The sequence below is a fragment of the Oryctolagus cuniculus genome, chromosome 13 (assembly GCF_051225735.1).
Source record: "Oryctolagus cuniculus isolate XC-2025 breed Fujian yellow rabbit chromosome 13, ASM5122573v1, whole genome shotgun sequence".
Classification (NCBI taxonomy): domain Eukaryota; kingdom Metazoa; phylum Chordata; class Mammalia; order Lagomorpha; family Leporidae; genus Oryctolagus; species Oryctolagus cuniculus.
Genome location: NC_142879.1, coordinates 55,363,699 through 55,389,725, shown reverse-complemented (window position 1 = coordinate 55,389,725; position 26,027 = coordinate 55,363,699). Strand labels below are relative to the sequence as shown.

The 26,027-nt window shown below is 45.7% G+C and overlaps 1 protein-coding gene across 1 annotated transcript in view; it reads left to right on the top strand.

The window, feature by feature from the left end:
* The window catches only part of NID1 (nidogen 1), a 78,485-nt gene that overhangs the window by 11,291 nt on the left and 41,167 nt on the right, over positions 1-26,027 (top strand). The window contains exons 2-9 of the mRNA XM_070055550.2: positions 6,873-7,172; positions 9,844-10,070; positions 12,626-13,008; positions 15,135-15,284; positions 19,559-19,810; positions 21,777-21,977; positions 24,022-24,267; positions 25,242-25,385. Coding sequence (XP_069911651.2) covers positions 6,873-7,172; positions 9,844-10,070; positions 12,626-13,008; positions 15,135-15,284; positions 19,559-19,810; positions 21,777-21,977; positions 24,022-24,267; positions 25,242-25,385 — 1,903 coding nt within the window. The remainder of the gene's footprint in view (positions 1-6,872; positions 7,173-9,843; positions 10,071-12,625; positions 13,009-15,134; positions 15,285-19,558; positions 19,811-21,776; positions 21,978-24,021; positions 24,268-25,241; positions 25,386-26,027) is intronic.

The window sequence follows — 26,027 nt, the reverse complement described above, 5'->3', positions numbered from 1 at the left end:
GGCCCCTGGCTTTGACCTGATCCAGCCCTGGCTATCATGACTATTTGGGGAGCAAACCAGTGGATAGATTCTCTCTCTCTTTCTCTCAACTCTGCCTTTCAAATAAGTGACTCTTCAAAAAACTAGTACAATGTTTAAGGATAAAGGAAAGATAAGGTTTAACCTATCAATAGAAGAGGAGTGAATGAGAGTGTTACAGGGATTTCCAGGAGCTGGTCTGGTGAAATCATGAAGGTGTAGCTGGGGTAACAGTTGAAAAACAGATGGCAGTTGCCATGGCTTGTCGCTAGATTGATGTCAGTATGTTGGTTCTCTGTTTCATCCTGGTGGTTCTTGAGGGCCACAGGTGGTGAGATTAGTCCTAGGTGGACCAGGTCATCCTGATGTGGTTGTCTCTCATAAAACATTAACTGGATTAAGGTGAAAATGTTGACTCATTTCTAACTATTATCCATAGGCCATCCTACATCTTTATTTGCTAATCCTTTTGTTTCTATTTTTAATTCAAGTCAGCCATTTCTGTGGCACTGTGGGGTTAAAACATTTGCAATGTGGACTTGGGGTTTTGTTCTGCCACTTGATCTCAGCGAGTGATATGAACTGAAATTCTTTTTTTTTTTTTTTTTTTCAAAGAATGAAGATGATATCAGTGCTCACTGTGCTGGGTTTAATGAGAGAGCTGGAATAAAAATGCTTTGCAGACTGTAAAGTACTGTGCCAGTAGATTGAGTCCCGGGTGCATTTCTGTACTCTAAGGTGAAGTTAATCAGTCTCCACCTCAATTGCGTCCCAAATTCAGCCATTGCCTAGTCTTCTTTTCTGAGTTTCCCTTTTCTTAGGCTTTTGTTTTTTTCCATCTGCCTGTTTGCTAACCATGAAGACTTCACATAAAACTTTGCCGCTTCCATTGCTTTTGTCCCCCATTTCCCTACTACCCAGCCAAGTAGAACAGGAAGAGCATGGGTCACAGCCTCCAGCAGATATGCTTCCAATCTTGGTGCCATCACTTGTTGACTGTATGACGTGATGCTAAATTAAATTTCTTGTCATGTCCTTGTCTGTTTCATGTATGTGAAATGAGGGGATGGTTGTATTAAATGCCTGTCGCATGAAATTTTTAAAAGTGCAAACAACCTTAGTAAAGGACCGCAAGCTTAGCCAAAGCCGAGTCAATGTTTGCTGTGTTTCCAGTGTTTACTCTAAATTACTTTCCAGTATGTTCCCACTGCTCCCACCCATGGAGTCTGCTTTTCAAGTTACATTGTCTTCTCAGCACAGCTATTTGTGTTTCTTAAACCCTGCTTGTTTCCTATTTGTGCCTGCCTCCAGCATTCTCCATGCACACGTGTTTTGGGGGATCCTTCTCCCGACTTTACAGGCTGCCTGAGGACTGTGAGGTTCCTTTCAGCCAAAGAAAGATGGCTGTTCCTTCGCTTCTTTGGTGTGCATTCGAATAGAAGAAGCGCTAACATAAATTTACTGTGTATCTGCACTTGGACAGTAATTCGTGTTGTCTTTAAGTTCACATCACAGATGAAAAGGAGACACAAGTGCTTTTTAAGACGGGAAACACCCTTCTGTTGTAAGTTAGCTGCTCTGCTCATCCCCTTCTTGTCAGCTGGGGTTGGAACAATTGGCCTAAGTGGTTCCAGCTGTTGACCACGTGGTGCTTGGCATTTTCACCCTGGGTCCTTTGTGATATAATTGACATGTTCTGCCCTAAAGCAGCCGGCTGAAAGGCTGTATTGTCTGCTGTACTCCTTGGGGTGAGTGGGTAGACATGTTCTGTAAAAGGGCATTAAGTCACGCTAGTAACATTCTGAGCTGAAGTTTAACTTTGCCAAGGGAACTTTTTCCCATTGTCAACTGAAAATGTAAGCAAGATTTCAGGGCGATACTTACTTTGATGAACAGGGTGGAATTAGCTGCTTTTCAGATTCACCCAGAACCTCCCATGGGCAATACTTAGTTTGAGTTACCTTAAGTCAGTGATATATGATAATGATTATCTCTCAATAAATCAGATGGGCTTTCTTGGAATCTGAGGACTGCATTCAGTCCAGGAGCCTTTTGCAGGGTGATCTATAGCAAGGAACATGCTGGCACCACTCGAAGATGCTAATCACAAAAGTTACAGCAAGGGGCAGGGGTAAAGGAATAAGTGATAAACACCCCTTAGGAATCAGGAAGACTTCACAAGGACAAATGAGACTTTGCCAGGGGTTGGAGCCAAGAAACAGTTTTCAGGGTGGAAGAGCTGGTAACTGTGAAATAGGTGAGATACCGTGATAAGTTTGGACACAGTTTTCCTACTCCAGCCTTACCAACACTCATATAAAAGCTAAAGTGTAGTACCGTAATCTGTGTTACTCCTAAACTAGCACAGATGAGATGACCAGAATGTCACACGGGTGACTGCTGTGCAATACTTAGGTTTAATGATTGGTTCTCTCTGAACCCTGGGCGCTGCATGGGGCGCCTCTAGGCTCTGTAACTTTTCATTAACTTTCATTACTAAAGCTGCTTTTGCCAGCACCTTTTGCTCATTAACGCAGTCAGGCAGGGCCCGTGCAGCTGAGACTCCTGAGTCCCTGCGAGGGGAGTGGCAGGGCCAAGAAGGAAGCAGTGGGAAAGTGTGAGGTGGGAGGGACCACTAAGACAATCACAAAGCCCCACTTGGTTGGTGTTGCTTTTGCTGCCTCGGAGTTTGGTTTCATGTCCAAAATGTCATTGCCAAGACCAGTGCCGAGGAGCTCGTGCCTTCTGGGATTTTCACGGTTTCAGATCTCACACTTAAGTCTTTAAACCATTTTGGGTAATTCATATGGATGCTGTGAAATAGGGGTTCATTTTCATTTATCTGTATGGGGATATGCACTTTTTGCAGCATTATTTTTTTAAAAGATTATTTATTTGAAAGGCAGAGTTACAGAGGCAGAGAGGAAGCGAGAGAGAAGAAAAAGAGAAAGAAAGAAAGGGAGGAAGGTCTTCCATCCACCGGTCCACTCCCCAAATGGCCACAACGGCTGGAGCTGTGCCGATCTGAAGTCAGGAGCCAGGAGCTTCTTCCAGGTCTTCCACGTGGGTGCAGTGACCCAAACACTTAAGCCATCTTCCACTGCTTTCCCAGGCCATAGTGGAGAGCTACATCAGAGGTAGAGCAGCCGGGACTCAAACTGGTGCCCATATGGGCTGCTGGCACTGCCGGTGGCAGCTGTACCCACTACACCACAATGTCAGCCCCACAGCATTGATTATTGAAAAAACCTTCCTTTGCCCATTGGATGTTCATGGCAACTTTGTCAAATATTAAAACTCTAGGTGTCTCATGTGGGCGGCAGGAACCCAATCCCTTGAGCCTTCGCTGCTGCTCCCAGAGACTGCCTTAGCAGCAAGCTGGAGTCAGGAGCCAGAGTTGAGTATTGAACCCAGGAACTCTGATATGGAAGGTGGGCGTCCATAACCAGAATCTTAACCTCTATGCCAAATGCTCACCCTATAGGGCTTCCCAGCACAGTCCCCTTGGGGATTGTGCCTGAGTCTGTGCCTCGTGCCTCTTGGTCTTTCCCTTTGTGCTTCCTGCCATTGGACTATTGAGTTGACCAATGACAATTTCTTTCTTTCTTTCTTGCTCTTTTTCTCTCTCTTTCTTTATTCATTTATTTATTTGAAAGGCAGAGTTACACAGAGAGAAACAGGGGGTAGGGAGGGATCTTCTATCTGCTGATTTGTTCCGAAGATGGCTGCAATGGCTTGAGCCAGGAGCCAGAAGCTTCTTCCAGGTCTCCCGACTTGGTTGCAGGGGCCCAAGGACTTGGGCCATCTTCTACTGCTTTCCCAGACACATTAGCAGGGAGTTGGTTCAGAAGTGGAATAGTTGGGACTCGAATCAGTGCCCATATGGGATACCAGTGCCACAGGTAGTGGCTTTACTGCTGCTATACCACAGTGCCCGCCTGACCAATGCCACTTTCAAGAGATGGAGAACAGGAACAAGGCTCATCAGGAGCATTGTGAACTTGAAAGACTTTGTAAAATAAATCTCAAACCCAAATGTGAGGGGATATTGTTCATCAGTTTTGCCATTATTTGGTATATTGGGGCAGGGGGAGGGGCAAGTTTGTGGGGGAAAAATTTAAAGCTAAGAATCCAATGAAACTGTTGGCTATTCTGCATACTTCACTTATCTGTGAAGTCATCTTCATGACCACAGACAACCAAGTGAGTGTTTAGTGAAACTGGCTGAAAAGTATTTTGCAGCAATGCTAACTACTCCTGAGGGTTTCGTGTTGTCCAAAGGGTTGCATGGGCAGTGCTTCATGATGCTGGTCTGAAAAATTTGGTTCCTAAGGCCTTCCCTGGGAAAACACAAACGTTATGGTACCCAGATCCCAAAGGATAAGAGCCACTGAGTCTGTTTGCAGAATTGCTGGACTGATTTAAGTTTCACTGGCAAACGGCTTTTTGAGACCCAGTCGTCTGTGGCCTCCGTGTGATTGCTTCCCACTAGCAGCTGCTCACTGCCAACTCCGGTGGCTTGAGAAAGTGAGCGGTTCCCACGCTCCCACACGCCAGCCCAGTTGGGATGTTTGTGCTGGGAGATGTTTGGCATGGAGAGACCAGCTGGGTGAAGCTCCTGGCCTCCCTCCCTTCTCTGCAGCCTGTCGGTGTGTTCCAGAGAAGTCTTGCTGGTGCCAGGTGATGAGGGAAAATCTGTCACCTCAACAGTTAACAGCCCATGAAGTTGGGGCAAAAGAGGTGTTGTTAAATACACCTGTGACTCCCAAAGCCCTCTTTGCTTTCTCTACCTGCACACCAAAAGGCTCTACTTCCTTGAACCTTTTTGCCAGGTTCTCTTGAGCAGTCACCAGAGGGTCCCCTGTCCTGTCCTCGGGTAATGAGGTGTGAAGTGACTGAAGGGATGAGGCTGCAGGAGGGGGAGGGGTACAATAATTGGGCTGGAAAACCCACAGACATTTTAATCAATTCCAGAACAACTCAATGGAGAGTCACTGTTTTAGATCCTTGTGTTTCCAGGCTGCAGCCTTTTAAAGGACAGTATCAGGCACCATTTGCCAAATTGCTCCCATTTCATTGGGACATATTTTTTTCTTATACTTCAGATTCTCTAAGTCTAAGGATCATTGGGTTGGAATTCTGTGTTGTCAATGGATTGCACAGTAACGAGAAAGGGGATGCATGTCAAGCGTCACTCATTAGCACAAACTCAAAGCAGGCCCAGGGTCCCCTGTGCCATGGGGCTATTTGCCACCCTCCCTCAGTGGCTCATTTTCCCAAAGAAGTGTGGGTTTTCACTGAGTAAGAGTAATGGCACCTTTTAGTAGGCAGTTATTACTGATTTCCAGAAGGTTGTCCAAGTAGGAAGAGAGCCAACTTTGGGGCCAAGCTCCCTGGGTTCAAATCCAGTGTCACCCCTTTTTACTAAGTGAGTTTGGGCAGATTGACTGATTAACCTAATTCCCTCTATCAGAAAAATAGGTATATTGGTAGTCCCTAGTCCCATACGGTACTTCTGAGGGTTAAATCTATTTTTTAAAAATATTTATTTATTTATTTGAGGGACAGAGTTACAGAGAGGCAGAGGCAGGGAGAGAGAGAGAGAGAGGTCTTTCCTCCACTGGTCCACTCCCCAAATGGCTGCAATGGCCAGAGCTGGGCCACTCCAAAACCAGGAGCCAAGAGCCTCTAATGGGCCTGCCATGGGGGTGCAGGGGCCCAAGCACTTGGTCCATCCTCCACTACTGTCCCAGGCCATAGCATAAAGCTGGACCAGAAATAGAGCAGCTGGGATTTGAACCAGAGCCCATATGGGATGGCGCCACTGCAGGCAGCAGCCTCATCTTAGTAAGACATCTGGAACATGGTAAATAGTTAATGAACATTAACTATTATTCTAACACATTAAACTATCCAAAACAATTAGACTATAGTGCCCCATTTATATGTCTTTATTTTTAGATATATTTATCTTTATTTGAAAGATAAATAAATCTTGCCGTTTATTTGAAGGGCAGAACCAGAGAGAGAGAGCAAGAGAGAAACAGACAGAGAGGTCATCCATCCTCTGGTTCATTCCCTCAAATGGTCGCAATGGCCAGGCTGAAGCCAGGAGCCTGGAACTCCATCCAGGTCTCTCATGTGGGTGCAGAGGCCCAAGTACCTGGGCCATCCTCTGCTGCTTTTCCAGGTTCATTAGCAAGGAGCTGGATTGGAAGTGGAGTAGCAGGGAATTTAAGGGGCACCCATATGAGATCCCAGATCACAGATGGATGCTTCACCAGCTGAGCCACAGCGCCAGCCCAGATTTATTTCTTGATGCTTTGTTTTATCATCATCTTTGTTAGCCCTTTTCCTCATCTGGATTGTGGGTTCCTTGAAGGCAAGAACTGGATCCTACCTGTTTTTGTGCCCTAAGCACTTAACACAGTCCTGGTATGGAGTTACAATTTATTCCACTTAGAGAGTAAATGAATTCAGGCTGTTAGACTGACTTATGTTTCAATAATGCATGCAGTAAATGAAGCACTCTTGTTCCCATCTTCTTACTTGAGGTTAGGAGGGCGCATGCGAGGAAACCTGAGAGGTGAATCCCAAGACACTCACTTGAGGTCCAGCGACTGGCATGTGGCAGAGTCAGGCTGCCCTGCAGGTCTTGCCCGTGCTCCTTCAACCAGCCCCTCTTGCATAGAAAACAAAAGCTGGATTTGCAACGTAGGCTCTTGCTGTTCTCTGATTCTACTGTATTTCCCATATTGTGGGCATCTGTGGCAGCACCCTGCAAGTGGGTGCTTGGTCCATCTGGGGAAGAAGTCCTTTCTGCCTTGCTTCTAACCATACTTGGTTTTGTACAGGTCACCACAAATGGCATCATTGCCATGAGCGAACCCCCGGCCAAGGAATCCCATCCCGGGCTCTTCCCACCGAGCTTCGGCGCGGTCGCACCTTTCCTGGCAGACTTGGACACAACTGATGGCCTCGGGAAGGTTTATTATCGAGAAGACTTATCTCCCTCCATCATGCAGCTGGCAGCAGAATGTGTCCAGAGAGGGTTCCCAGAGGTCTCGTTCCAACCCAGCAGCGTGGTGGTTGTCACTTGGGAATCTGTGGCTGCTTACCAAGGGCCTAACCAGGACCCTATCCAAGAAGGCAAGGTAAGCACCTGCCCAGGTACGAGCTCCAGTCGTCTGACACATTGTGCTCTTTGTTCTTTTGGTTTGAAGTATCCTTATGCACCTTATGCCTGTGTTATTGATAAACATGAGACCCAAAGCAGAATCTGGCAGGCTGGCTATTGCAGGTCTGAAACTTCTAAAAGCTTTTTGGCAAGGCTGTAGAAATCTGCTTCAGTGGTGATCAGACAGAAAGAAAATAAATTCTGCATGCATAGAGTTAATAGGTCAGAATAAGGTTAATAAAGGGCATCTCTTGACTGTCCTCACTTGATATGGAAGATACTAGAAAGATAGTCTCTAATTAAATAGATAAATTATTAATATCAAATGATAGGTTAAAAAAAGTAATCCCAAGTGAGTGGAAAAATAAAGATAAGGCCTCAGGTCTAGTTAGAGAGACAAGAACAGATTTGCATTATGTATTAACATAACCCAGGTGTGAGCGTCTTTGGGATACTGTAATCAGCAAAGGCTTGAGAGACCAGGCTGCAGATGTTGGACTTGCCCTTGAAGAAAGGAGTGCCATTATATAGCATATAGCAGTGTTTCAGTCAACAACAGACCACAGGTACAGTGCTCTCCCTGGGAATCTAAGTCCCTGGTGCCATTGTGGCTGTTGATTTGTGTAAGTGTATTCTGTGATGTTTGCACAGTGACACAGTCACCTGAGGCATTTACTAAAAAGTATCCTTGTCCAGTGGTGGGTGTATGACTGTATTTGGGTAGGTCAGGATGCCATCACTAGACCAGCCTCAATCTTTCCTTGGGAAGACAGTTTTTCTCCAGCATGAATTTTTTCAGCATACAGAGTATAGAGAAATTTGAAGGATCCCAAAACACTGCACATGAATGAAGGATGCTCCAGGCTGGTAGCTCCCCAAAGTGTTTATCACAGAACACAGTCCTACGAGATAGTCCCTAGGGAAAAGTCCCCCTTGGCCATATTAGTCTGGCAAATGCTAAAACCTCCCCCTGACCCTAGGAGCAGGACATGTCCCATCCCACAGAACACACTTCAAGAAGGTCTATGGTGACCAGTGTCACATGTTTTGTTTTGCCCACTGTTATCTGGCTGAGTGCTGTACTTGGAAAACTGCTTAAAATCTCAAATTTCTTGAACAACCTTTTTGGTAATGAATGTCCAACCCCTTGGTACTGAGCCCTTGTGTGTATGGGGGGGAGGGGCTTTGTGTGTTCCACTTCTGTATTTTTTAATTCTTTTTTTTAACTTTTATTTAATAAATATAAATTTCCAAAGTACATCTTTTGGATTACAGTGGCTTTCTCCCCCCACCCAAAACTTCCCTCCCACAAGCAACCCTCCCATCTCCCGCTCCCTCTCCCATTCCATTCACATCAAGATCCATTTTCAATTATCTTTATATACAGAAGATCAATTTAGTATATATTAAGTAAAGATTCCACTTCTGCTTTTTTTCAACAGCATATAGAATTATTTGCAATTCCCTGTGGGTGCCTCTTTGTTTTTAGCCTGCAGTGTCTTGTACTTGCCATCCATTTTGCTCGGGAAGTCATCCCTCTGACCCCTACAAGTGGCAAACTCCTGTTTGTTCCTTCATACTCAGCCTTTCAATGAGGGCTGGACCAACCTTAGCCTCCCCCTCCCCCATTCCAGCCAGAGTCAGACACTTGCTTCTGAGGCTCCTATAGCACTTTGCACACAGCTCTGCTGCAGACTCTATCCCCACGTTGTGCACTCTGTAGTCCTGATTACGTGTCAGTCTTCCGTCCCTGACTGTAGGTCCCCCAATGCAGGGGCCATGTGTCTTTATTCTTCATTTCTGCAGAACTCAGGGCAATGCATGCTGCCTCGTAAAGCTAGTGCCATTTAAAGGATCCTTCTTGGTGTCTGGCCCTTCACGTGTTACTTCTTATAGGCTTCCTGACATTTCTAGGAAGTAGGTAGTTTTATCTCTCTTTTATAGAGGCAAAAACTGAGGAGTAGAGAGCTCAGTAAAATGCCCAAGGTCACACAACCAATAATGAGCAGAGCGAAGGTGTGGATTTAGGTCTGTTTCCTCCTAGAAGTCATGTTTTTTCTACTTAACTGTGGTTGTGCTCAGTAAATATTTGCTTCATAGTAAATGTGTTGAATGGCCATGGAAACAAATTCTATAGGTAAGAATTTTCCAAGTTTTATGAGACTTGGGCACCATCTAGCAAAGTGGGGAGTGACCAGCTGGTGGGCCATGAAAGGCTCATAGAAGCATTTGCTCTGGCCTTGTCAAGGCAACTGCAAGAAGTTCAGTAAGTGTCCAGCAGCTAATTTTTAAGTTGCTAACTTTGTATGACCCATGAATGATGCTGTAAATATCCACATGGCTCTGGGCAACAAAAAGTTTCTCCACCCTTGGGAGGAACCATCTGTATTATTTCAGTTATTCATAGAGTCACAGTTTTACAGAGGATTTTCATTCATTAATCAGGAAATTTCGTGTTGACATAGCCTTAGAGATATTTCAATGGAGCTGTCCTCAAACATGTGGGCCTTGCTGAAAAAATACTACTTTTAGAATAGGGTGAGACTATTGTGTCTCTATGGTACTTTTAGTAGGTAGTCTGGTGTGTAGCACAGCTTAAAATCTGCAGATATTTTCATTAGTAACTGACTTGTAACTCATCTTCACAGAGAAACACGTTCCAGGCTGTTCTGGCCTCCTCCGATTCCAGCTCCTATGCCATTTTCCTTTATCCTGAAGATGGCCTGCAGTTCTCTACAGCGTTCTCCAAGAAGGATGAGAACCAAGTTCCTGCAATTGTTGCATTCAGTCAAGGTTTAGTGGGATTCATATGGAAGAGCGACGGAGCATTCAACGTATTTGCTAATGACAGAGAATCAATTGAAAATTTGGCCAAGTATGCTCTCTTTGTTTTTTTTTTTTCCAGTAGATTCTTCCCTTAATAATACTATTATTCTTTATTGTCTTATCAAAGGTAATATAATGGACATTATAGATCATGACTTAAGTGTTCCTATGGATTTTAATTTTGCATATAGTTTATATAATGTGAGGTACTGTTTTTCTGATGTGTTTAAGGGAATATACTCTTAGAATAAAAAGGTATTCTATTTCTTAGATATCCTCATTTAAAACAGTTTGTACCGGTGTCTGTCTGTCTGTCTGTCTCTCTCTCTCTCTCTCTCTCTATATATATATATACACACACACACACACACACACACATACTCACACACATATATATAAAATAACCTTTATATATATACATATAATGAATTTTATATATATTTCTTTATTAAACTCTGTCTCTTGCTATGAACCCAAGGCTGAGAAAACCATTTTCACCCTGCATTGACTAAGGGAGACATCTTTATAATGTTGACCTATGTTCAATAAAACAGTGTTCACAGCCTATTTTGTAAAATTTATCAAAAGGAGAAAAGCCAAGACTAGGTTTTTTAAATTAAAATCTTTCCTCTCTGTTTTTACAAAACAAGGAATTCAGCCTGACCTCCCAATTTCATATCCTCAAACCTGGCCTGATGTTCCTCTGTCATTTATGTATTAATGTGCTGATAATTGCTTAATGACTGCTTTTATGGAGCCCTGATTTATAGCATTTACCTATTTCTGAGGTGTAAATTCTCCTACTATGGCCAATTTTAAGCAGCTTATATCTTGTCACTAAATGAAAAGTAGAGAAAAAAAAAGCCCCAGTGTATGTAATCCCACTATAAAGATAAAATAGACTTCACTTCAAGAACATGGATACTAGTAAAATAATAAGGACATGGTGAATTTTAAGTTATGTCTCACCTTTAAAATAAAATTTAAATTTTTGCCATGACTATGTTTAATAACTGGCTTTCAAATATCCTAAAAATTTAATAGTTTGCTCTGATGAACTGGGGCAAGTTCCCATATCCCATTACCTTTCAATGAGTTCTCGAAAGACAGATTGACTAGAAATCCTGTTTTTCAGGAATTTATTGACTTCTCATCTCCTAGCCCACTCGAGGTTTTGGCTCAACATCTCCCACTGAGTAACCTGATCATTCTATATAACTTCCAGTTATACAGCAATACTTCTCTCACATATCCATAAGAACAATAAAAATGGTGGAGCAAGAAGTAGAGAAGAGGGTTATTCTATTTTACAGTTAAAAGTTTTTGGCTTCATAATTTGCTTTTCACCACACTATTTAATCACAATAAGGTAAACTGAGACCTACCAAGATTCCACAGCCCAAGGAGTTGAGATTTCTAATAAACCATGTACAACTGGTCACTCGCAGCACTTCCTACACCAAGCATGTGGGCTTTTATGCCCACACCAACAAATTCGCCCATTCTCTCAAAGTCAGCTGGGTGGCGAACTGCTCAGTCAGTTCTGGCACTGACTTCTTGGAGTTGGTACAAACCCCACAGATGAAGTCCCACAAGACTGTCTCCACTTCAGTTGCCTGTTGCAAGCTCTGCAGTTAGAGTACTTCTGACTAACCAGGTACAAACCAGAGGTTTCCATGACCAGTCCTCCTATTGGATAATTTACTAATACAGCTCACAGAACCCAGGAAAGTACACCACATACTATTGCCAGTCTATTATAAAGGATGAAACTTGGGAACAGCCAATGACAGGATGCCTAGGGCAAGGTATGGGGGAAGGGAGGGTGGAGCTTCCACATCAGCTCCTGAAGACACAACCCTCTTAGCACCTCCATGTGTTCACCATCCCAGCAATTCTGCAGACCTTGCCATTTAGGGTGTTTTATGGCGGCCCCGTTACTTAGGCATGGCTGATTAAATCATTGGCCATTGGTGATTACCTCAATCTCCATTCAGCCCTCTGTCCTCCTTCGAGGTGGGGGGTGGAGGCATTGAACCTAGCAACTTTCTAATCCTGACTTGGTCTCTGTGTCCACCAGCCTCTATCTTGAAGCTGTCTAGGGGCTTCCAACCACCAGCTGACTTATTAGTATACAGAAACCACTCTTATCACTTTGCAGATTCCAAAGGTTTAAGGAGTCCTTGTGTCAGGATCCAGGGACAAAGATCAATGTATTTTCTGTTATATCACACCATGTCATGGAAAGAGAATAGTGGAGGAAATGAATGACTTCAGTTCCATAGCCACCCTTAGTCCCACGAACTGCCTCAGCTCACCAAGTAGGGCACATAACCAGTGATTAGTGTAAGTTGCATTTTAAGTCCTGATGGTGACACTGGAGTGGCTTCAGGTGAACCTTTGCTAGTGATGTGCCCATCTGGACACTGCTTCACCATACAGCCCTGGGCAAGCTTCTGCTTTCCCACCCTCCAGCTCCTGCTACAGGTGGAAGCAGGTGATGGCTTTCAGATCGGCAAGGATCCCTAGAGCTGACTTTATCTTGGTTAATGGAGGCTGTGGCTGCTGGCCTGTTTGCAAAGAAAGGTCTGTCTTTCCCCCTAGGAGCAGCAACTCTGGGCAGAAGGGTGTCTGGGTGTTTGAGATTGGGAGCCCAGCCACAGCCAATGGCGTGGTACCTGCAGATGTGAATCTTGAACCCAGCGATGGAGCAGAGTACGATGAGGAAGATGAAGACTATGACCTAGTGACAGCCCATCTGGGCCTGGCGGATGCTAGCACCCAATCCTTCCCTTATGGGACTCCGAGAAGGGGTGACACTGACACATACAGTGTGCCCAGTGTCCTCTCCCCACGCCACATGGCTACCGAGAGATCCCCTGGATCCCCCACGGAGAGAACCAGGTCTTTCCAGCTGCCAGTGGAGAAGTTTCCCCAGCAGCACCCGCAGGTCATAGACGTGGATGAAGTCGAGGAAACAGGAGTTGGTAAGGCCATTGGTGTCGGTAAGGTTCTTGGGTACTGGGCTTTCAGACAGGAGCTGGAGGGGTGGCAGCTGGATGCATTGTATGGTGGCTTGTAAGGGTGAGAACTTGGGAAGTGGAGGCTGATCTCCCATAGCTAGAGATTTGTGTGTCAGTCGATGACTTCAGACAAACCCAGTGACCGTGTGGGAGGAGACCTGTGGTTATGGAGACTGTTAATGTGTGTCCTCTTCCCAGTTTCCTTGTTTTCCATTCTGTCTGCTTTGAAGAGGATCATGATTTAGAATTATTCTGGAAGTCAGATTTTCTTATTCCAGACTTCTGAGATCAGCAATGCATTCACCCACCTGAAACAACACTTTAGAAATTCTTTTGGCTTTTTATGCGGCTTATCTTTGACATTTATTTCCTCTTGGTTTTGGAATTAGAATGGTTGATTATTTTTCCTCCCAGGCCCAGCTCTGTTTCAGAGTTTGTTTGCAAAGTCTCAAAAATAGAAAATAAGCAGTTCCCTTTTTCTTAAAGATCTCTTCTAACGGGGAACGGCATATCACATTGTTTGAAACCTAGCATGCTTTAATTGGTCTTAGAAGAGATGTTCAAGCTAAAGTGTGTTCATTATTTTTTTCCTCTTTAAGTTGACATATAATTCCATAAGAGTCATGTTAATGGGATGGTGCAGATTTTTAACTAGGTTAACCATGACTCTATTGCTTTTCCTGGGAAGTTAATCACAAGACCCCAGTCCACTCCACATTACTCACTCACTTTTTTCCTCTGTGTTCCATCTCAGCAGTAGTCATAGGTGCTTATTCTTATTGAGTATCCAAGGGACAAGATGCGGTGCTTTCCTGTGTGGCATGCTCGCTCACTTCTGAGAACTCACCGTTTGGTGGCAGGACAGGGGCAAGGTTTACATCACGCACCCTGTATCCTGGGATGATGCTGGTGTCTGTCAGCATTCTGCCATGGGTTTCAGAGTGATCTCCCCCAGATGTGTTGGATGTGTTTACTTGCAGATGCTGAGTTTTGATTCATATCCCGTTCCCACCCTTCCATAGAGATCTCCGAAATTCTCATCTGTGAAGCTATTCACAGTTAAATGGACCGTATCTAGCCCTAACAACTTAATGGTGGTATTGTTGAAACTGAGAAAAGCCTAGATTTGAGCCCAAATATGTCTAAGGCAAACGTTCTTCTCTCCCTTTGTCCCAGTTATTCACTGTGTTTATTGGTAAGCTGGGTCTTCTGTCGCCAGTGTTAGTTGAATAGTCACTCACAGATCCATGGGCCACAGTAGACCCCCTGAGGGCTGGGCCCACTGCTGGGGCTTATGCAATCAGTAGTGTCACATGTACTTGGTTCCAAGTGTTCCCAGCTCCACAGGCCTCTTAATGCACACTGGGAGTTCCTTTCTGTATGTGCAAGGCTAATAGCATCTACCTGGGCCTGAAATGCACTTGTCTCTTCACTTTCCATAGCCAGGTTACACATGGGATCACTCTTCTCTCTCAAATCCACTCCACTTACACTTTTCTGCTTCATCCCAGATTAGTTTGCTCTGGATTATTAAATCTCATGAGCATTTTATGGTTTTAGTAAGTGAACCTGAGAGGGAAACTTAAAATAGGGAGACATGCTCTTTGCTGAATATAAGAGCTTGCCTTGGGGAAAAGGGGAGGCATTTAATAAAGTGTCAGGTTGTTAAAATGGCAGATTTTATGTTTTATCACCAAAGAAATCATTAAAAATACACTTTAAGGTCCTGCCTTCCCCCCTTCCCACCGCAGGAAGCTGGACTTTCTGACTATATAACAGGAACATCACCTTAAGACTGTTGTTGGCAGACACTCACCAAGGTCACTGGATTGCAGCAGTTTTTAATAGTTCTTCCTTGTGATTTCTCAACTCCCTTTAGACCTATTTGCCTCTGTGGTATGAGTAATGGAGCCCCATTAGCAGCTAAGTGGTTCCATGCAGTAGACTTCAGTCAGCTGTGGTGATTCTGGGTCCTTGGCTTGCCTAGCTGAGGTGACTTCCTGCAGAGCTCAAGGGCACCCAGGTGAGGAAGCCAGCTGGCCCAGAGCCACCAGACTGCTCACAGGTGTGTCATTGTGTTTCGGTAACAGTTTTCAGCTACAACACAGACTCCCGCCAGACGTGTGCCCACAACAGACACCAGTGCTCAGTGCACGCTGAGTGCAGAGACTACGCCACCGGCTTCTGCTGCAGCTGTGTCGCTGGCTACACGGGGAATGGCAAGCAGTGTGTTGCAGAAGGTAATTTTCTTGTGTATGTTCGATCTGTAGACGTGGAGCCATCGATGTAGAGAGAGACAGAGATGTTCCATCCTCTGGTTCCCATCCCAGAAGGCTGTGGGTCAGGTGTATACCAGTCTCCCCTTGTGTTTCTCTTTCCTTGGGCCCCTGAAATTGGAGGATGGATGTGGTAGACCATACCAGACCCGTTGTGAAGCTAACTCCAAGATAGATTCGGCTGGACGCTGACATTAGTTTTAAACTCTGCCCTCAAAAGGACCACATCCTAGGTGGGCTTTTGGCCTAGTGGTTAAGATGCTCCTGGGGATGCCTGCCTCCCATCTCAGAGAGCCTGGGTTCAAGTCCTGCCTCCATTGATTCCAGCTTCCTGCTAAAATAAACCCCAGGGAGACAGCAGGTGATGTCTCAAGTACTTGGGTTCCTGCCACCCACATGGGAGACCCAGATGGTGTTCCCAACTCCATCTTCAGCCTGGCTTGATCTAAGCTGCTGCAAGCATTCGAAAGAGCCAGGCACTGGATGGAAGCTAACTCAGTCTCTCACTCTCTCCCCTCTCCCCCTCTCTCCTCCTCTCTCCCCCTCTCTCCCCCTCTCGCCCTCTCTCCCTCTCCCTCCCTCTCACCCTCTCTCCCTCTCCTTCCCTCTCCCTCTTTCTCCACCTCTCTCCCCCTCCTTCCCTTCCTCTTCCTCCTCCTCCCCCTACCCTCTCCCTCTTCCTCCCCTTCTCTCCCCTTCTGCCTTCCAAATAAAAACAGATAGATAATTGTGAAACACCAGATTTCATGTTCTCAGCAGGTCAGAAGAATCCTTTCTGTACAAGTATACAGGGCCTTGGTTACAGCTTCCTGTGGGAGGTCAGAACCACATACCAGAAGAAAAAACAAATGAAAAACCCCAAACCCCACTATATTGGACATTTGCCCCTTCATATGCAGAAAAGTTGTCTGATGCATCACAAGTCACTTTTCCTGTGTGTTTAATGGGGGAACTTCCATTGCTTTGCAAAATGTAACTAAATAAAACTCCATTGGAGGAATGTTTCCTGATTTTGAGATTTCCCCTACCAGAGCTATAGTTAAGTTGTTATCATTTTAATTTGCTAAAAACAAAAACTTGTTTCCTTCTAGGTTACAATCAGATAAAGTGAGTATTTTTTAATACTTCCTTTTGTAATGAAAAAAAATTTAGCATGCTTCTCATATCTGGGGGATGTTTTCAACATGTTTAAAGTGTTTTCTGTTCCAAACCACATCACCCAGGGGAACAGTGTGCCTTTGCATCTTTGTTTGAGGCTTGGCTTTCTCTACTTCTCCCACCCTGTGCAAACCTTCCAGTATCCACAGCGAAATCTTCTTCTCAAGGAGCAACCTATTACCTCTTTGCACGCCAAATAAAAGAGCTCAAAAGCTGAACAGTTTGTGTTTGGCGGTTAGCTCAGATGCAACAAACTGTTCAACCACATATTTGGCATTGTATCTATACCCTTTAATTGTTCTGTGGTTTAAATATTTGTTGGATTCTTGATATTTAAAATTTTTTTTCCTAGTTCAAGGTTTGGTGGAAAATTTTTGTTTGGTTTCCCGAACTTGGTGTTCCTTCTTGTTTCTGCAGTGGTTCACAGGATGCATTTTTGTGCTATTAACTTGCTAACTTCACAGCATTCCCAAGTGTAATGACACAATGTGCACACAAGGTCTCTGGGTTGAATGTATCCTGGCCTGTCAGCAGCCCCATAAACAGGGCTAAGTTTCTGGAAGACGGAAAAAGGTCAGCAAGACCCGAGTGACCCTCAGGTGCAAGCCCATCTGTCTAGGGTTATTCAATAAAATTTTCCAAGAACTTACTAAGTGAGGGAGACTTCCAAGAATAAGTGAGGGAGCTGGGTATGAAAATTATGCTGCTAGTATATTTGTAATCTAGGAAGATAAATAAGATACATGATCATCAACAGAATTAAATTCTACAGCAAACCTAAACAATCCAAGGTGAACTTTGTTTTACTGCTTTCTTTGCCTTTTGCTTTTTTGAGATGTAATTCACTTTAATTTTTTTTTTTTTTTGACAGAGTGGACAGTGAGAGAGAGACAGAGAGAAAGGTCTTACTTTTTGCCGTTGGTTCACCCTCCAATGGCCGCCACGGCTGGCGCACTGCGGCCGGCGCACCGTGCTGATCTGATGGCAGGAGCCAGGTGCTTCTCCTGGTCTCCCATGGGGTGCAGGGCCCAAGGACTTGGGCCGTCCTCCACTGCACTCCCTGGCCACAGCAGAGAGCTGGCCTGGAAGAAGGGCAACCGGGACAGAATCCGGCGCCCCGACCGGGACTAGAACCCCGTGTGCCAGCGCCGCAAGGCGGAGGATTAGCCTAGTGAGCTGCGGCACCAGGCCTACCTTAATTTTTTTTAAAAAAATTTATTTGCAAGACAAACAGAGAGAAAGAACTGTACATTTACACAAAATGCCCACAATGCCCACAATGGTTAGGGCTGAGCCAGAGTGAAGCCAAGAGCTGGGAACTTAATCCAAGTCTCCCCTGTGGGTGGCAGGAACCCATTGCTTGAACCATCACAGCTTCATCAGGAAGTAGTAGTCAAGAGCCAGAGTCGGACTCCGATATGGGAGGTGGCATCTTAACCAGTGTCATGACTTTTTGAAGTATACAGTTAGGTGGGTTTTGATATATTCATCAGGTTATGTAACTACCACCCCGAATCTCGATCATTTCATTTCATCACCCCAAAGGAAGCATTGTGCTCATTCGCAGTCACTCTTCATTCCCTCAAATTCCCCAGCCCCTGCCAACTTCTCTTCTACTCTCTGGCACTACCTCTTTTCCTGTTCTAGACATTTCATGTAAAAGGAATCCTGCCACATGTAATCTTGTGCATCTGGTTTCTTTCACTTGGCATATTGTTTTCAGAATTCATCCATGTTTTAGCATGTGTCAGTATTTCATTCTTTCTTCTAATGGAATAATTTCCCTATGGGTGGATATTCCATATTTTGTTTATCCATTCATCAGTTGATGAGTACTTGGGTTAATTCCCTTTTTAGTTATTATGAATAATGCTGCTAAGAGCATATGTGTACAAGGTTTTGTGTGGCTTTATGTGTTCCATTCTCTGGGGTGTATTCCTTGGAATTAGAATGGCTGGGTCATATAACAAGAGCAACTTAATTTCTCTAGGTCTTATTTTCTTGTGATTAGACAATAATCAGTATATTAAATTATAAGTAAACATTATAGAGATGCATGTGACAGAAAAGGACCATTCACCGTATTGCCTTGTGTTCCTGCGGTAAGCAGTTTTCCCCAGGTACATGCTAACATTATGGATGTAATTTTTAAGCATGAATCCTATATAGATATGCTATGTGTCAGTTTATTGAGAAGGCTTTTTAAAAGTTTTTATTTATTTATTTTCACTTTATTTGAAAGGAAGAAACAGATCTTTGATCTGCTGTTTTACTCCCTGCAAGACAACAGCAGCTGGGTGGGGACCACATGAAAGCCAGAAACCCAGAACTGCCTCCAGGTCTCCCACGGGCACGGACCCAAGCTCTCAAGCTATCATCACCACCTGCAGGGGTACACATTAGCAGGAAGCTGGATCAGAAGCAGGGTAGCCGGGGCCCGAACAGGCACTCCAGTATGGGATGCAGGTCTCAAATGGCAGCTTAGCCTGCTGCACCACAACATGCCTGGTCCTTAAGAAAGCTTTTAGAGTTGCCATACTAGGTCTGGTTACATCGTTCCCAGCTGTCTAAGCAGAACAGTCAGTGACAGAGGCCTGCCTGTGGCCTGTGATGTCCTCCCAGTCTGTCCTGGCTTGCACAAGACATGGTTTTGGGACTCAGCCCATCAATCCCAGCCCTGGAGGGAGAGCTTTGTAGAGCGTGAGGTGTGTCTGTCACCATCAGGGCCATCCAGTCAGCCCTGCTGTTGAACAAGATGCGTGCTTCTGTCCCCTTTACCCTTAGCAGTGACCGATTCCACAGTCACTGGCATCCTAGATCCCTGGTGACGTGCTCTACTCCTCACTTCTCGCATGGCCCTGAAGTTCCAGTGGAGCCAGCTTTCGTGCCGTCTGTTAGCAGGCACGTGGAAGAGTAGGAGTGCTGGGCTTTCCAAGGCTCGTGGCACACGGATCACGAGAACTCTCAGGAAGCACAGCTACTCCGGCTTGGCTCTCTCTCTCCATGTGTGGGTCCAGGTCCTACCAGACGTGTCACACTTCTTTGAAAGTGATCCCTGCCTGCTTTCATTTGTGCCTCAGGTTCCCCTCAGCGAGTCAACGGGAAGGTGAAAGGGAGGATCTTCGTGGGGACCAGCCAGGTGCCCGTGGTCTTTGAGAACACCGACCTGCACTCTTACGTGGTGATGAACCACGGGCGCTCCTACACAGCCATCAGCACCATTCCCGAGACCGTGGGGTACTCTCTGCTCCCTCTGGCCCCCATCGGAGGCATCATTGGATGGATGTTTGCCGTGGAGCAGGACGGATTCAAGAATGGGTTCAGCATCACTGGTAATTTATATCCAACATTAAAATCACACTGGGGGAGGGGAGGGGCCTGAGAATAAAAGGAAGCAATTGCTTGTCTGCAAATGAATTACCAGTGCATCCTTATTGTCTAGAGAGACAGAATGGAAATATGAGCAGGTACAATTCACAGCGATGTGTCACTGACATACACAAACTGAGGCTGCCTGAAATCGTGTTTTGGATCACGAAGTGATTTCACAGTTGAGATTTAGAAGAATCCAGCAAATCAAATCACTTCAGCTCATTCACCCTCGCAGCCCAGAGCGTAGGGCTTACAGCTCCCTCATTCCCTTTATGGAGCCCGCCTCCTGTTCTAAACACCTCTGAGATGGACACATGGCATCCTCAGCATCTGCTCAGGGAAGGGAACTAGAGTCTTAGGGACTTGGCATTGCCTGGGAGTTTCTTAGGGATGGTGCCCTGTCAAGGAAAACTCAGTCTTCCAGAGACATGTGGGCAGGTCCCATGGGGGGCATTCCCTTGGCTGTGCCTGGGCCAGGCCCCTTGTACTCGCTGGGGCCATTCCTGGGAACAGCTGGAGTGGAGGAGCCTGCATCTTGCATCTGTGAAAACATATTTGAAAGAGGCCGAATCTGCCTGTAGGAATCACTCATTTAGGGCCCCGTGTTTTCTCTCCCTATTCCTCAGGCGTGTGTGTTCTGAGTGTTATAGCCCTATCCGCACTCTCAGGTGAGCAGGATGCTCTTTCCTTTGCTGCAGGCCCACTCACAGCCCAGCTTCTTCCCTGCAGGGCTTTGCACACTGCTGTTGCCTTGACTGTGGCCTAACTTCTCTTGGTGACGCTTGGTAACGTGCATCGGCTTCAGCAGGTCCCAGGGAGAGGAAGCCTTCACACAGGCCCTGCAATAGCAAATCTTGGTGAATGACGCTGATCCTTCTAAATTCCCCCAGGACCTGCGGTCCCAGCTGGCTGTCTGCATGGGACTTGGGTGACTCTAAGCAGGGCCAGACAGTAAATATTTTAAGCTTTGTCTAAATATTTTAGGCTACATGACCTCTGTTACAACCACTCAACCCTGTCCTAGTCCAGAGAAAGCCACCATAGATCCTATGTATATGAAGAAATGTGGCTGTGTTCTGATAAAACTTTATTAATGAACCCTGACATTTAAATTTTGTAGGATTTTTACATGTCACAAAACAAAATTCTTTGGATTTTCTTTTAAAAACTGAAAAATTTAAAGGATCCTTTAAATTGAGGGGGAATACTGAAACAGGCAGTTGGCCAGGATTAGCCCTGGGACCATAGTTTGCCAGCCCCTGCTGTAAAGGGAGTATACCATTGTGGGAGAGAGAAGATGGAAAGGTGGTGGAGGGGGGATATTTGTATTTTTTCTTGTGTGTGACTGCTGTGTCATCCAGACCGAGGGAAGTTCCTGAACCCACAAAACACATGGGATCCTACGGTGGTTTCTGGAAATGGTGTTGGTTTGCCCTGAGCAACTTGTCCATTCTGACCAGGACTTACCTATTTCGATAATTATCACCGCACTGTATCTGTGGAGCACTCCATCACATTTCAGCATACTTTGTCTCTAATTTCCACAAGATAGATTGTGTCCCTTTTTAATCACCAGCAAACAGAGGCTCAGAGGGGTTCAGCAATTTATTCAAGATCACTCAGCCAGGATCTAGCAAAGCTCCAGTCCAGCCTGGGTCCCCTGCTGTTTCCCACATGACCCCTGAGCCCCCATCTCAGATGCTGGTTTGTGGCTGGGAAGCAGTTCCTCTCCTCTGTGCCTGGCTCAGTTGGGCCACGTGGATGTCCTCAGTGTCAGCAATCCCATGATCCATTGGCCAAACTGAAGCCTCCTCCAAGGAGGTCCCTGCATATTCCTGTCTTGGCAGCACCACCCAGTGAGCTGAGGGTGGGAAGGAGGGCGTGCTCACGCCACAGCCGAGTGACAGGGCCGATCTTGTTTTCCAGGGGGCGAGTTCACGCGCCAGGCGGAGGTGACCTTCGTGGGGTACCCAGGCAAGCTGGTCATTAAGCAGCAGTTCAGCGGCATCGATGAGCACGGACACCTGACCATCGACACAGAGCTGGAGGGCCGCGTGCCACAGATCCCATTCGGCTCCTCCGTGCACATTGAGCCCTACACTGAGCTCTACCACTACTCCAGCTCAGGTGAGCCCCAGGGCCACCCTCAGGGAGCATCACTGCAGCCTCATAGGGCTGGAGCACTCTCCAGGGTTTTAGAGGGAAATGCACTGGACCTCACCAAGTTGCAATCATTTGCCCCCTAATTATAGACATAGCAGACGCTTGTTGTAGAGAACTTAGTGTGAAAAAGAAAGTAAGTGTAATTCAGAGCTGTAAAACCTGGGTGGAAATAATAGTTAATTGCATTTAAGTGTCTTTCCTTTCAGCCTTTTATGAGCAAAAACACACCTCAGTCTGTATCAAGCATCCCAACACATTCTATCATTTAAAGATAAAATAATATTACTACAATACATACCTATATGTAGTTTTTACAAACTATATTTATTCTTGATTTGGTATTGGCTTCAAATAATTTCAAGCTTCCAGAAGAGTTGAAGACAGCCCAGAGGGTTACTGTGTGCTGTCTACTCAGCTTCACTAATTCACATTTTGTCACATTTTCTTCATCAATTCTTGCCCTATATATATATTCTCCTCCAGCCGGTCATTTGAAAGTAAGACATCATGAGGGTTCATCCCCTAAACATTTCATGCATTATTCATAAAAAGAAGGACATTCTCTTGTGTGGCCATAGTACAGATATCCAAATCAGCACATTTAACCCTGATACATGCTGTTATATGATGTAGAGTCAGGTACATAATTTTTATTTCAATAAAATTGTAATCATCGCACCTTGTTATATCTTAACCTTTTCAGTTAGCATCAAATTTGACTATTTAATAGTTTTTGTTAAATAGACTATAGCAACTCTTTTTTTTTTTTCTAAAACAGGATCTATACAATTGTATTGAATGGCTATTTATTGAAACTGGTCTCTTATGTTCTAAAGCTTGGGTTATTTCCAGCCTTCCCCTCTCATAATGATTTGAAATGAGTGTCCTCATTGTAAACGTTGGCCACATTTCTGCCTGATTCTAAGCCTCAATCCTAGGAGTGATGAGTCAGGTGATAAGGCCTTTTGAAAAGCTCTTACTAACTGAATTGCTGCCCAGCAGGGCTGTACCAAGGATGAGGGCTTCATGGCTTGGCTAAGCTCCCCTTCTGGGAGAGAGGAGAGCCAGGGAATGGGGTTGGAACCAGCAGCCAGACCCCAGTGTGCAGCCCGCCTGCAGCCAGATGGCCTTTCTGGCAGCCAGCACGTGGGAGCTGGACAGGAGCAGCTTATACTGATCTTTTATTTATCCTCTGGCTTTTATGCTTCTAATATAGAGCTAACTGCAGCAGAGCACAGAAGGATAAAGAGTCTTTGATACTTTTTTTTTCAATAGGAAGTAAGGTTTTGTTGCATGAGTAAATAGCAGCTCTCTTGTGAATGGGGTGGACTGTCTCTCTCTCCCTCTGTTGAGCTTCGCATTAGTTAGGTTTCCCAAAATTGGCTGCTGAAACCCATTTAATGTCTCAATTTTAAATACCATGGAACTGCTGAGTCCAGGTGGCACGCAGTTAGCACTGTGTTGGATCCTGTGAGGTAACCTCCATCCAGCAGTGAGCACACTGCCACTCACAGGGCACGTGCTCAGTAAGTGGCAGGTTATCTTGACTCTGGCATTGGCTTGCTTGATTCCAGAAGTTGTACCCCTGTTACCTGACTGAATCCCACATGTTACCCCAACCCATTTGTAAAAGAAGCGGAGGCTAACGAGGCTAGTAACCGACTCCTGGTTACACAACTTGGGCGGGATTCGAGGTGTGAAGTCCAGTGTACTCTCTCGAAGTGTGTGTTCTTTCCACCAGATCTCACTCTTTACTTCTGGGAGTCTCAGGAACTTATGGGGAGCCCCCGGGTGAGAAAAGCAAGAATTGAATACTACCAGTGATAGTGTGGGAACCTAGGTGACAGGGAGTCTGGGCACAGAGAAGTCATCTCAGTGAAGCTGTTCCCTCTGCCCTGTCATCTGGTAGCAGCAGGGGCAGGGGCTGCCACTGGTGGCTTTAATGCCCTGGATAAGCTTCTCGCATCTTTATCTCCCTGCCTCACCCCCTCTTCCTGCCGCACACCAGTGATCACTTCCTCCTCCACTCGGGAGTACACGGTGACCGAGCCCGAGCGAGACGGCACTGCCCCGTCACACACCTACACTTACCAGTGGCGTCAGACCATCACCTTCCAAGAGTGCGTCCACGATGACTCGCGGCCAGCCCTGGCCAGCACCCAGCAGCTCTCAGTGGACAGCGTGTTTGTCCTGTACAACCAGGAGGAGCAGATCCTGCGCTATGCGCTCAGCAACTCTATCGGGCCTGTGAGAGGTAAGGGCGTCGGTCAGCTCCGGCATCGTGTGGGTGCCGGCACGTGGTCCTCTCCGGGCTCACTCATTCTAAATAATCTGGCTTTTTGAAGACTGTGTTTTGGGCTCTACTGTCAGGCAATGGAAGAAAACTCTGCTAAAATACCTTCTGATCAAGAAAAAGGTCACCTGTGATTCTGGGAAAGCCAACTTGCCTCTGGCCTTGTCACTGAAGGTCTTTTTGTGACCCTGTGTGGGGTCAAGTGCACAGTGCTCACCTGTGGAGTTACCTGGCGGAGTGCTCCATCCAAAGGCTGCTGGATGGGCTTCTAAATACTCTGCTGTTCAACCTTGAAGGGTGTGCTAAGGGTCTGAGAAAATCTAAATAATACGGAGCCTAAAGCAAACTCTTGCCTGTGTGTGACAGCACATGGCTGGTGCTGTGGGAGGAGCCGACATTTAGAGCAGTTTTGTGACGAATCAGTGTGGGGCTTCACATTGTGCACGTATAGGGTTCCTGCCTGACTGGGCTCTGGGCCTGAAAGTCTTTCCCCTTTTCCCCTGTGTTGGTTCCTTCCCCATACCCAGGTCTCTTCTCCAGCAACTTGAATTTACTGTAAATAGCAGCAGGAGGTAGGTGACCTCCCTCCTTTGACAACTATGGTTCTGGGTACCAGGGGTCAGCACATTTGTTCCCAAAGGACCAGATAGTGGTTATTGAAGGCTTTGCCTGCCATCCGTGATGTCTTGATTGTGTCATCACAGCACAAAGCAGCCATGGACCACACGTGAGCAAATGGTTATGACTGGTTGTCAATAAAACTTTATTTACAAGAACAGAGATGGGAGCCAGAGGCACAGTGTTTCTGATCCCACCCCAGGGCTATCCTGTACTCCCATTGTTGATCAAAGTTTGAACAGTATCTCTCAGTGCCAGGAGAAGGCCTGCAATGGTTGCCGAAGGCTCATTTGGTTCCAATGTCTCTGCCTTCACAGATGGCTCCCCTGATGCCCTTCAGAATCCTTGCTACATTGGCACTCATGGCTGTGACACCAACGCTGCCTGTCGCCCTGGCCCTGGGACGCAATTCACCTGCGAGTGCTCCATTGGCTTCCGAGGAGACGGGCAGACCTGCTATGGTACAGCCTTTGGTTCTGGCTCATGGGGGAGCCGGGGAGATGGGCAGGGAGGAACCATCCAGATTCTATAAACCAGAGTGCTGGGGCGAGGAAGTGTGGTTGGGGTAAGTACAGCTAGGGGTGCCATGCCTGGATTGTTTGCGACCGGCACTCGCTGTGTCCTCTGTAAAATTAGGGCATTGTCCCTGTCTTCCCTCTGATTTAATGCAGCAGTGCTAAGCAGCAGAATAGAATTTCCACACACTTCACTCCATTGGAGCTGTGATTTACCCAAGCTCTGTTTGTGTTAAGTTCTTCACAAATACCATCTCGTCTAATTTTACAATGATTCTATTGCTATAGATTTATTTGTTCCTTTCTTTTTCAAAAATGTTTAATTTTGATCAAATGCACATAACATAATTTCCATCTCACCCACTTTAAAGTGTGCAGTTCAATGGTGCTAAGTACTTTCACTTTATGGTGCAACCATCATCATCTTCCATCTCTAGCACTCTTTTCATCTGGGAAAATAGACTCTACCCATTCAACCATAACTCATTCTTCCCTCCCCCAACCCCTGGAAACCATCATTCTACTACCTATAGCTATGAATTTGGTCATCCAACATTACTTAACATTCAGCATTTGTCTCTTTGTGTC